General features: G+C 43.4%; 1 protein-coding gene across 4 annotated transcripts in view; it reads right to left on the reverse strand.

Annotated features, from left to right (window-relative positions):
• TMEM131L (transmembrane 131 like) overlaps positions 1 to 13,268 on the reverse strand; it is a 168,309-nt gene that overhangs the window by 85,740 nt on the left and 69,301 nt on the right. For all 4 annotated transcript variants that reach the window (XM_023227800.2, XM_023227789.2, XM_023227778.2 and 1 more), the window contains one exon: positions 1,560 to 1,628. In XM_023227800.2, coding sequence (XP_023083568.2) covers positions 1,560 to 1,628 — 69 coding nt within the window. The remainder of the gene's footprint in view (positions 1 to 1,559; positions 1,629 to 13,268) is intronic.

Here is a 13,268-nt window from a genome sequence, read left to right on the forward strand (position 1 = left end):
GGTACTTTCAAATTTCAAGTTCAGGATGGGCGCAGTGGCTCATACCTGTAATCCCAGCACTCTGGGAGGCCAAGAGGGCATATCACTTGAGGTCAGGAGTTTGAGACTAGCCTGGCCAACACAGCAAAACACCATCTCTACTAAAAATACAAAAATTACAGGCATGATGGTGGGCACCCGTAGTTCCAGCTATTCAGGAGGCTGAGGCAGGAGAATCGTTTGAACCCAAGAGGCAGAGGCTGCAGTGAGCCGAGACTGCGCCCCTTGCACTCCAGTCTGGGTGACAATGCTAGACTCCGTCTCAAAAAAAAAAAAAAAAAAAAAAAAATCTGAGTTCATTCTCCTTCACTGCAGCTCTAACATTTAGATGATTAGAAAGGAATGTAAAGCAAGTAATCCAGATGCATGAAGGAGGGCACACCAGGAGCCCACCCTAACCCAGCCCAGATGCTCTCCTATGGCCATGGTTATTTCATTCACAAAACTTTGCTTGTCACTCAAAAGGCTCTTCAGGAAATTGAAGTGTTGTTTGCCAGCCCCAGAAACAAGCAGCACTTTTACCCCTCACTCTTGAAACTACTAATTAGAAGTTCTATCTTTTCAATGCAGCTATATTCTGCATCCAGGAAGCTTAACACTTGAAGATTCAAACTTTATCACAGACAGCAAGAGTCCTTATGTTGCCTGTTCTCCACAGTGTCACCCTTCCTTAATTTTTCCAGGTTCCCAAGTTAGGCCTTCAACTGACACTCAGATTACACTGTCTTCATCTTGTGGTTCTTTACATGATACTGTAAAGTCATTACAGCTTATGCACTGCCTTCCCCAACTTGAGTCTCCAAAGTCTTAATCCTAACAACTGTAAGCATGGTGCAGTTTTGAATCCAGAAGGCACAGCAAGAAGTAAAATCAAGTGAGTAAATCAATCTAGTGTACAAGAATTCAGAGACCATCAATATTTAGAGTTTTTCATTATAAAATAACTGGATCTGTTTTGGAAAACCAACATTGACATCTTATTAAATTCCAATCACTATAAAATATTAAAAGGTATACTTATTAAAAATTAAAGAAGGCCAGGCACGGTGACTCACGTCTGTAATCCCAGCACTTTGGGAGGCCAAGGTGGGTGTATCACAAGGTCAGGAGATCGAGACCATCCTGGCTAACATGGTGGAACCCCATCTCTACTAAAAATACAAAAAATTAGCCAGGTGTGGTGGCAGACACCTGTGGTCCCAGCAACTTGGGAGGCTGAGGCAGGAGAATGGCGTGGACATGGGAGGCGGAGCTTGCAGTGAGCCGAGATCAGGCCACTGCACTCCAGCCTAGGTGACAGAGCAAGACTCCATCTCAAAAAAAAAAAATTAAAGAAAGGGCTGAAACAATTCTTGCACTCTCCTTTTCACAAAAATATTTCTCTTAACAAGTCCCAGGATCAATATCCCTTCATATTATCAATATACCTAAAATGTAACATTGTACATATATGTAAAAAAAATCCTGAAAATAAATAGTATACATAAAATGAGTTTTAATTATAAAGAAAAGATACTTACTGTATTCCAAAATCTAAAACTGATGGCTGAAAATGTAAGCCTTTTCCACTAAATAGTTTATCCGAGAAGCTAAAAAAAAAGAAAAGAGAGATTGACTTTGTTGTAGTTTTAACATTTAAATGCTGAGATATAATGTACTTAGACCAATGACTCCCAGTGCATGAGATATAATTTTACTCCCTTATATATTTTAAATGATAAAATTGAATTATTAGAAGTCTGGTATAATTCTAGAGTTGTAAAACTTAAGATAATCTAAGATTATGGCTAGAACTTCATATCAAATGTACAGATTTTATAAGCATTCAGACAGAAATAGAGATGGATTTAATTTGTAACAGCCTTCATTTCTGGGTGAATTTGGATGACATGGCTATTTTCATAAACCCTAAATCAGGAAATCACATACAAGTAAAGTTGGCCTGGAGGAGGGGACTGTGGCCTCTGACTTTGTAAAGACTTCTTGTAACAAGGCAAGGACTGTGTCGCATAGCTGGTGAGGCTGCAACCATCACAAGCCTGCATAAGAATAACAATCATACAGAATCTCACATGGCAAGCTGTTAATCATCACTACGATTTCATTTTCCTTCATAGTCAAAAGGCACAAATCAATATAGCAGAAAAACATATCAAAACATATTTTAAAAACATGTAAAAGAAAACCATAATAAAGATACATGACATATAAACATACTTGAAAACATAAAATACAAAATATACATATGAGTATCAAAAAACTATCAACTTCTATAATGACATTTTAAAAGCTGTAATAATCTAAAGATGTTTAACTGAAGAACCTCCTAAAGGTAACATGAACAACTGTTTTCAAAGACTGGAACAAGCTTTCCAAAATAGAATCTTTTTGGCCGGAGGTAGCGGCTCATGCCTGTAATTCCAGCACTTTGAGAGGCCAAGGCAGGCAGATCACTTGAGCCCAGGAGTTTGAGAGCAGTCTGGGCAACACAGTGAGATTCTATCTCTACTAAAAAATTTTAAAAATTAGCCAGGCATGGTGGCATATGCCTGTAGTCCCAACTACTCTGGAGGCTGAGGCAGGAGGATTGCTTGAGCCCAGGAGTTCGAGCTTGCCGTAAGCTATGACAGCACCACTGTACTCCAGACTGGGCGACTGAGCAAGACCATTTTTGAGACCTGTCTCAAAAATAAGTAAGTAAATGGAATCTTTCCATTTTCTCCTCCTGCCCAGCAGCCACCGACAAAGCTGGTTCAAAGGCTGGTCCAGGAGTGGAAATTTGACTTTTAAACCCGCTGGCCAATATGCTTTGTGACCTTTCAGCAACTCCTTCTCCAAGGCCCCACTTTTCTTGAAGGTACAAACAATGCAGAGACCCGAGAACCCTTCCAAAGTCCTTGTCTCACAGGAAGAATCTAGTTGCAATCTTTTCTTCCTCCCTCCACTTTCTGCCTTTATCTAAGTTTCTCTTTCACTATCCTCTCTCCATTATAGTCTGTACGTCCTTTATTCTATCTCCAGCCCCAGCTGTATTAATAATAAAGTGATGCCTTGGGCTCCGTCTGCCTAACTCTTGTCAATCTCTTCACTTGTTTTGAACATGGTCAGAGAAGAGGTATGCTATTTACTCAAACCCTACAAGGCCAGCACTAATTCTACAACTGGCTTGCAGAGAAGTTGCCTCCGGAAATGATGGTAACGAAGGTGAAGAGGTACCCACAGCAGATCCACCACAGGGACCCCACTCCAGACGGAGCTGGCCAGGCTCAGTATTTCAGAAGGAAAAAAAAAAAAAAAAAACCCAGCAACTTCATGTACCAAAAATAATCTTGAGAAAAGTCAGGCTACTGCATAGGACAAAGTAATTAATGACGATCTTCTTTCTGTCTTGTGCACTGAAAAGTGAATTTGCCATCAGATTTTATACAACTTCCACATGAACAGATGAGGTTTGGAGGATTTAAGTAATTCACCCAAGGTCACACAGCTACGAAAAGGCAGAACCCAAATTCCAATCCGGATCTGTGGAAGCGGGAAACATGAGCCCTGCCAAGTTCAGGCATTGTATGACCTATCCAAGGAACCGATGCAGTCTGGCCTGCTGGTGAGGGCTCAGGAAGCAGAGTACTCCAGGCCATGGCCATCACCTTCCAGCCCTGAGAGTATCAGTCACTAAACCTCTCTCAAGTCCTAACCTTGTTATCTGCAAAATGGAAATGATCTACACTGTAGTTACGAGAATAAAATGAAATAGGATGAGATAAAATGATGTGCCAAATATGAAGCAAAGGCTTCATTAAGGTCAATAAATATTAGCTCATATTACTAAGAGGATGACCCTCATCTAATAAGAAAAGCAAAGAGAACAGATGGAGAAGCTGATTGAGCTTAAAGTCAACATCGACCTCTGGAATTAAAAGTCCCAAATGGTACAGTAATAATTAGCTCTGAATATTATAGAATGAAATATAAACTTGGGCTGTCTCATATTCTGACAGAGGTTTTTAAATTCCACAATTAGAAAGTTTTACATACCCAATAAAAAACAGACATTTAGGGTCAAACCTAAAGGAATATGGTACAAACAGCCAGAGTGTCTGTAACTTCAAAGAAAACTCTATTTTGATCCCAAATAGAGAAATAAAACCATGCCAGTTTTTTTTGTTTTTTTTTTTGTTTTTTTGAGACGGAGTCTCGCTCTGTCGCCCAGGCTGGAGTGCAGTGGCCGGATCTCAGCTCACTGCAAGCTCCGCCTCCTGGGTTTACGCCATTCTCCTGCCTCAGCCTCCTGAGTAGCTGGGACTACAGGCGCCCGCCACCTCGCCCAGCTAGTTTTTTGTATATATTTTAGTAGAGACGGGGTTTCACCGGGTTAGCCAGGATGGTCTCGATCTCCTGACCTTGTGATCCGCCCATCTCGGCCTCCCAAAGTGCTGGGATTACAGGCTTGAGCCACCGCGCCCGGCCCATGCCAGTTTTTTTCTCTAAAAGTCATAAATTATTTTTCTCATTGGCTGATTTCAGCTTAACTGACTTTACAGCTTGAAAAATACTATATTAAGTTATAAGGAGTTTCAACATCAGTATATTAATTTAAAACTTAGCACTTACAGGTAAAACTATTTCAGACATAGGTATTGATCTGGAGAGTACTTACACATGCATATGTTTCAAGTATTTGTTGGTTTTTTGAGACAAGAGTTTTGCTCTTGTTGCCCAGGCTATGGTGCGATCTCAGCTCACTGCAACCTCCACCTCCCGGGTTCAAGCTATTCCCCTGCCTCAGCCCCCCAAGTAGCTGGGATTACAGGCATATGCCATTACATCTGGCTAATTTTGTATTTTTAGTAGAGATGGGGTTCCTCCATGTAGGTCAGGCTGGTCTCAAACTCCCGACCTCAGGTGATCCGCCCGCCTTGGCCTCCCAGTGTTGGGATTACAGGCGTGAGCCATTGTGCCTGGCTCAAATATTTGTTAAAAAACTGGAGGGGGGGGGGGGGGGGGGGGGCGGGGATGGGAAAGAACAAATTGCCAAAATTTAGTCAGCTATGGACATGAACAATTATCCTCAAATATCAGTCCCAAGAAATTATATCCTGCTTGAAATGCCACAGTTAGCTTCAAAGAAATAACTTAAATCTCAAGAACTACAACAATAAAAGATAAAACTTTCTCCTTTTTCCCCTTTCTTGCAAAAGTCAGCATTTCACCCTTCTCACGTTTCACCCTTAATAATAATGATTCATTTATGTCAAAGACCACCTGGCCTCTTTTACTCTTAGGAGTCCCCACAACTGGCATTAAATAATCACATGCATCTTGTAGCAATCAATTATAAATTTATGCCACATATTTCTAATTTTCACCCCTTCTCCATCTGTAAAATAATTGTAAAAAAAAAAAAAAAAAAAAGAGCTCCTAGTTAAAAGAGAAAAATGGACCAGGTGCAGTGGCTCACACCTGCAATCCCAGCACTTTGAGAGGACAGGGTGGGAGAACTGCTCGAGCCTAGGAGTTTGAGACCAGTCTGGGCAATATGGTGAGACCTCATCTCTATTATATATTTATTTTATCTATTATATATATATAAATAAATATATTTATTTATTTATTCTATATATTTGTATTTACTTATCTATATATTTATATATAGATATACTAGTTGGGCTCAGTGGCACACGCTGGTAGTCCCAAGTACTAGGCAGGCTGAGGTAGAAGATCCCTTAAGCCCAGGAGTTCAAAGCTGCAGGGAGCAATGACTGCACCACTGTACTCCAGCCTGGGCAACACGTAAAAGGGGCCATTTTGCTTCTGTAACAGGAGAAAGGCACAAGGATGAGAAATAAAGGCAAGAGCCATCTGCAGTGTCTGAGCTCTTGTTGATACAGATCATGTTCCACACACACTTAGTCCTTATTTTAAACACCTTTCGCAAAGAGCTGAGCTTTCTCAGCAGTAGGACATACAGACAAGGATTTCCACATGTCTTATTTTGAAAAAACATTGACCTTTGCCTAAGATTTTACCTGGCTTTTTTTCTTTTATCTTTTAAAAGAAAAAAAATCTTTTTAAAAACTTTGGCCACATTTTTTTCTACAGACATAAAACAAAAAAACAGTTTGGGCCGGGTGCGGGTGCGGTGGCTCACATGTGTAATCCCAGCACTTTGGGAGGCCGATGTGGGTGGATCACGAGGTCAGGAGATCAAGACCATCCTGGCTAACACGGTGAAACCCCATCTCTACTAAAAATTCAAAAAATTAGCTGGGCGTGGTGGCGGGTGCCTGTAGTCCCAGCTACTGGGGAGGCTGAGGCAGGAGAATGGCATGAACCCGGGAGGCGGAGCTTGCAGTGAGCCGAGATCCAGCCACTGCATTCCAGCCTGGGCGACAGAGTGAGACTCTGTCTCAAAAAAAAAAAAGAAGAAGAAGAAAAGAACAGAAAAAAAGAAAAGAAAAGAAAAGAGTTTGAAAAAGTGGCTGATACAAGAGAAAAGAAATTTCACTGGAAATGAGAAGACGCTGGGTCAGGTCCTAGTGTGACACAGGGCTTCAGTTGCTTCTTCAGAAAAATGAGCAAGCTGCATTGGATGACTCCAATATCCTTCAAAAGCATGTAGATGCCCAGATTTCTTATTCCTAGGAAAATTAAATCTGTCTGCTGATATCAGACACACTTTAAAAAATGAGTCCAGTAACTTAGACATGGAAATGAGTTGCTGTAACCAACTGTTCCAGCTGTTCACAAATGTTATCCAACCAAAACATGTCATTTCAAAGGCAAAGCTCCATCTCCCCAGAGTGAGAGGCAGGGCCAGGGACTGCTGACCCCACCTCAAAGCTCTTGGCAATTTAATAAGGCTCAGCTGCACTGAGGCAGGTGGTCAGCTCCAGGAAGATGCTCCCCTCAGGCTTACCATCCAGGAGGCTGGACTGCCTCGTATGCCCATGATCAAAACCTAGAGATCAGGAGAGCCCAAAAACAGAAGAGGAAAAACCCACTGGAGAAACTCAGCAAAGCCTTTGGAGAATGGGGCTATCTGAATGGGCCTCAATGAGCAGCTACCATGGAGGCACACTGAACACAGGCTGCTTCCAGTAAGGCCAATGGCAGGAGTGAAGATAGCGCGGACCACCTTGGAGAACTGAGCACAGAAAGTGCACTCGCAAGCTGGGCTGCTGGCTCCGGGGGTGGAGTGAGGAGAGTGAGGCAGGGAAGTTGGTATGAGGGGTAAGGGAAGAGGGCCAGCCCAAGGCAGAGGGCAGCCTGCCCCATAGCAGCTACCAGGGAAGGCTTTGCTGGCCCATGAGGAGGGGAGCAAGGGAAACTCAGCAGACGCTTCTCCAGATGACGTGCTGTGGATGTGTGCTGGCCTTATTCCTAAGGGTTTACTCAACTCCTGGAGAACACCACAGTGTTTCAGAAGAGGGCCTGTCGTTTCGAACAAGTGAAAAATAGCTTCACCTCCTAACAGGGACCTGAGACATAACAGTGAGCACCTACAGCGAGGACTCAACTGTCTGGCTTTCCATATTCGTCAGTGGACTGGGTTTCATCTATCTCTTGGTGCCCCCACACTAGCTAGCTATCTTTGAGATGCAAACTCTTCCAACACCTGAGGGGACAGAGGGTGTTTCAAAAACAAAAACCTTACCAACACAGCAACAATGGCTTTAGCCGCTGGATTAAAAAGGTTGCAGGGACAAGAGGAAAGGTTTCCCATCCATTTCACAAACCCCCTTAGACCACAGTAACCAGAATAATGTTACTGTGCCAAGACTCTCAAGTGCTCAAGGAATGACATGTTATGCTAATGAGACACTTACTGGGCTGTACTCATTATTCACAGGAATGAGAGATCCCACAGGTGGAAATGCTGGAAGTGACCTGGAGACTCCATAATGGCAGAGATCCCTGCATTAATCTCCTTGGTCCCACTCTTCTAAACAGTGTGTCTGATGGGATACTTAGTCAACCACCATCTTCCTCTGAGCAGGAGACAGGTTTTTTGTTGTTGTTGTTGTTGTTTTTTGAGAAAGAGTCTCGCTTTGTCACCCAGGCTGGAGTGCAGTAGTGTGATCTCGGCTCACTGCAAGCTCCGCCTCCTGGGTTCATGCCATTCTCCTGCCTCAGCCTCCCGAGTAGCTGGGACTACAGGCGCCCACCACCACGCCCAGCTAATTTTTTGTATTTTTAGTAGAGATAGGGTTTCACCGTGTTAGCCAGGATGGTCTCGATCTCCTGACCTTGTGATCCGCCCGCCTGGGCCTCCCAAAGTGCTGGGATTACAGGCGTGAGCCACCGCGCCCGGCCGGAGACAGGTATTTCTAAGACTCAGTTGCTACCTCCTGGGACCTTAGAGGAATTCAGTACTTTTCCATTTTGCAACTGGTCTTCAAATCGATCCCTGCATAGATACAAAAAGTCCCAGCCTGGGAGGTGTCTATACCGATGCATGCCAACAATCTGATTGGTTACTCCAGGGCGCGGCCTTCCTCGGGCTCTCACTGCCTGGAAATGCCTATGAACTGAGGCAAGGCACTGAGCTTTAGGGCCTTCCTTGAAAAACAAATGGCCTAAGCTGCACAATTTATTAAATGAGTTACATAACTACATCGTTTTAAAATTCTACATCATAATCTTAGTACGAGTCATTTTTTCTGTTTTTATTTTTAATTTAAAAAATACTTCTCCCCAGAAGTTTACTGACAGGAAAAAACGTACAAAACACAGGCATTGCTACTTAAGTTGGAACTGCCATTCTTACCGATCAATTAACTACTTGCAAAGAACCATTTAACAATGGAGGCAGAAACCAGTATTTTCCTCCATTAAAATTCCACCAAGGAGAAAAAGTCTTTTGGTAGGACATGATTTTCCTAGTTTCTTTCACTGTAGAAAGCTTCCAGCTTCAAGGCCAAAGCATTAATTAAACCAAAAGAGAGGAATCAAAAAGTCACTGAAGCAATACCAAGAGTGGTCTGTTGGAGGCGCTCTCGCTAGTAACAGGACCTGGGGATGTAGGGCAGCCCAGCGCGTTGATGACCAGCTTTCCGAAGACAGCAACAAAAGTCATCCACAGTAATCTGTCCCTCACATAGCTGATGACCTATGCATCCACACTATCCAAAGAGGAGACGTTGCGTCTGTCAGACTAACCCCATAGTTGCTCTTTCTGAATGCGTCCCAGGCTCACAGCCCCCTGTCCTGCCCTCTCCAGGATTTTCATCTCCCTCCCAGTTCTGTCTCCTCCACTTACTTACAGGAAAAGAATCATGCCCTGCTCACTTAAGATCCTTCTCTACCTTCCCCAGCCACTTCAAGCCCTTTTCTTCCCTTCGAAGCCAAACCATAGGTGATGTAACAATGACAGCAAGTAAATTTATTGAGCACTTGCAATATACCAGATGCTGTGCCAAGCACTTTATTATATATAATCCTAAGAACCCTATGTGGATACCAATTATCATCCATCCTATTTTCGCACACAAAGATGCTTTGGGGATTGAAACAACTTGCCGAAGCGCATTCAGCCGTGGGGTGGCTGAATGGGAATGTGATCATGCATTCGCAGGCCCTTCACCACGCTGACTCCACCGGATTGCTCTCTGGCCCCAGCCCTCTCTGCAACAACGCAGCCCTTGCTGAGGTCATAAATGATCACAGCCTGCAAAATCAAGTACCGAGCTGACTTGGCCTCTCCACTGGCTACCCTCTCTTGAATGCCTCTCCCTCGGTTTCCAGGAAACCTCCCCACTACCTCCTACCTCTGTGGCTGCTCCTTCTCCCTCTCAAACTCCTCTTCCTCTGCCTATCTCTTCCATGCTGCCATTTCCAAAGCTCTTCCTCTACTCTTTTCTCACTCTAGCCTATTGTACCCATCCACTGGGTTCGCCTATCACCCACAGATAAATGCTTCCTTCACTGACATTTGTGATTTCTGCGGCTGTTCAGCATCTTCCTTTACTGCATCGGTACATTTCCCACGGTCAACCCTCCTGGATTCGGAAAGGGCCAGATACTAGTTTTACTAGCCCCACTAACAGCTGGGGTGCTAGCCCATGACCTGGCCTTCTCCAGATTTACCCGCCTGAGGCAGGGCCTCCGCAAGCTGATGCCACAAGGAAGCAAAGAAGTTGGAGAATTTGTCCTGGGGGACCACAGTACTACAGCAGGGTAAGTGATGGAGTGCGGTTCTCAGCAGTCTGTTTCCATGGAATACTTTTGGCTGTGGCTCTAGCTGCTAATTCAATTCCTCTTCTTGCCAGCTTGTTTTCTGGGCCTGGTTCTTTGGTCTTCCTAGAGATTCTGTCAGTTGCCCAACATCTTTTCAATAAATTCCTTTTCTGCTCAAATCAGCCAGAGTTTGGTTTCTGTGGTTTGACTGATTCATTTCCCAAGCCTGTGTATCTGTGGCCTAGACTCCTCCGCTGAGCTCCTGACTTGTGTTTCCATCTGTACCAGGCATCATCCCATGGATGGCCCACAGGCACCTCCCAATGGAATAAAAGATGCAGTTCACCATCTTGCTTGCAACATCCCTCAGCTGGCTGTACTATATTCCCACTCTGGTGAGGGCCTTGGCCTACCTGCCCAGCTGAAAGCTTTGTTGATACCTTGACTGCTGTGTCTCCCTTAACTCCATGTGCAACCAAAGAAATCTGTCCCTCACCGCTCCCTATTCTATGAAGACCAAAAGGCATTTTATCTCCAATTCAATAACTTTAAAATACATTATTATATTTACATATTTATTCTCACCACATTCCACATACTATAAAGATCTACTTTAGCCAAGTATAAGTAGTCAAAGGACTGTGCAAAACCCTATTAAAGAACAGGCCAGTAATTAAGTTCACATTTCCCCAACTGCCATTCCAACTTTCTCCTTACTTCAACTCATGGCTTCTCCTCTGTGGTTTAAAGATTTGACATCTTTCCTAGATGCTAGGGTGGGTCACTCTACTATATGTTAAAATAATGAAATATAATTATAAAATCTGCAAAATACAAAATCCATTTTGCATTACCTTTCAGCTCTAGGACAAGTTGGCATGAACATTCAGTATTAGATACTTCCAGCATTAACAGAGTTTGCCAGACATTACACATAAAAAAAAAGAAGCCAAAGCAGAAATTCACACAAACCCTAAGCAGATAAGGGAGTCTAGGGATGAAGGACTTTTTCCTCTTTGATCATGGGTGGACAATGCAAGTTCATGCATTACTGTGCATGTTATTTTTAGAAAACCAACTTTGAGTTCTCAAAGTGTCCGTAAAAATCTAGGTATTAGTTCCCTAACGGTGCACTAGCCATGTTTTAAAGCTCATCTATAACACTTTAAGCAGCTTGGTAGCTGAACTTATTCATATTGTAAAGGCAGACATGCCAAATCTCACCGACATTCATTTCTTCTATCTACCCAAGGCAGTTAGATTCAGAAATCCAAAGGCAAGTAAAAACAGCCTACCTTTCACAGGCTCACAGTATTATGTATGTATCACATGTCTTCTACAATACATAACACACATGATACAAGGGAGAGGACAGTCCACAGTACTTTAAGTGTCCACAAGAGGAAGAGATCACCCGGCATGGAGTAGGTTAGGAAACGCCTTTTGGAAGAAGTGGCATTTGAGTAGGATCTAGAAGGCTGAACACACTGTCTTCAGGTAAGGTTGGAGGAAGAGTTTTAACAAAGTGAAAAACACAAGTTAAGGCATACAGATCACAGAAAGGCTGATAAGATAAAAACTGAAGTACAAAAGATAATTAATTTCTAGAGTTTCTCAGTAGGACCGAAGAACAAGCCCATATAACTTTATGACCCAGAACAATATTTAACTAAAATACACTGAACTGACAGGTGTTTTTCTGGGGTTTGTTTGTTTGTTGTTTGTGTGTTTGTTTGAGACAAAGTTTCACTCTTGTTGCCCAGGCTGAAGTGCAGTGGCGCGATCTCGGTTCACTGCAACCTCCACATCCCGGGTTCAAGCAATTCTCCTGCCTCAGCCTTCCCAAGTAGCTGGGATTACATGCATGTGCCACCACTCCCGGCTAATTTTGTATTTTTAGTAGAGACGGGGTTTCTCCATGTTGGTCAGGCTGGTCTGGAACTCCCAACCTCAGGTGATCCGCCTGCCTCGGCCTCCCAAAGTGCTGGGACTACAGGCGTGAGCCACCGCGCCTGGCCCTGACAGGTGTTTTTTTTTTAAAAAAAAGTCCCAATATGAGCCAATATCTCGAAATGATCTTCAGACAAATACAAAGAATGTTAACAAGATTGCCAGAAAAATCTAATGAAAAATTTCTAACTGTTCTTTGAAGGACCAGCCTCATAAGTAGAGGAGCCAGCACGAGCGAGGCAGCCCCTGCTTCACAGCAGCTGTTACAGTCGAGCACAAAACTAACATGTATATCAGCGTTTCAATCCGCCAGGGCCCAGTCCCATTTCTCAGAATACCTAGACAGTATGTCATTATTCAAAAAGTTAAGCCTCTTAAAAAAATCTAGCCTCTGAACATAATGTTTTTAAAACGGAATGTAGCAGAAACCTTTTTAATTGAAGTTTCATGCTGTCCATTCAGCAGACTAGCAAAGACCACACGTTTGCCCATAAAGTATAATTTACTATCACCAAGCTCACTTATATAATATAACCCCACTGTCAGAGAAGGGCTTTAAAAATGATTTTCCTTACGTGAAACCCAACAAACACTGACACTGGAGAAACCAGTCTAGAGTGTGCCCAGAAAAACAAGGACTCCTTAACACAAGTCAGAAGGTTGCTGGGTTTTTGTTTTGTTGGTTTTCTTCCGCCTCCCCCTGCTTTTGGGGGAGGTATGTGACTTAAAACTATGTTGTATGAAAAGCAATTTTTCCTTGACAAATAATGGTAAAGATCTCATTGTTTCTTTCCCAAGGTTCTGTGATAGAGGTTGCTCTTCGGCCCCTAATATCCCCGCTTCTTTCACATAATGGAATTTTTAAGTGGGCATATTTCCAAGTCTCCCTTGCATCTGGGTACGGCCACGGGACTAAGTTCCAGCAAATGGGGTGGAAGCCGACGTATCGTGCTGGCAGTTTCCAAACTGCTGCCAGGAGCACAAACATCTCCACCTTGTCCCAATGGTAGGAGATCCCAGTACCCTGGGGAAGGCAACGTGGGATCCCTAAAGACTTCCTGGAGCCAGTGGCTGCATTATCTGTAGACTCTTTCAGCAGAGAG

This window comes from Piliocolobus tephrosceles, chromosome 3 (assembly GCF_002776525.5).
Source record: "Piliocolobus tephrosceles isolate RC106 chromosome 3, ASM277652v3, whole genome shotgun sequence".
Lineage (NCBI taxonomy): Eukaryota > Metazoa > Chordata > Mammalia > Primates > Cercopithecidae > Piliocolobus > Piliocolobus tephrosceles.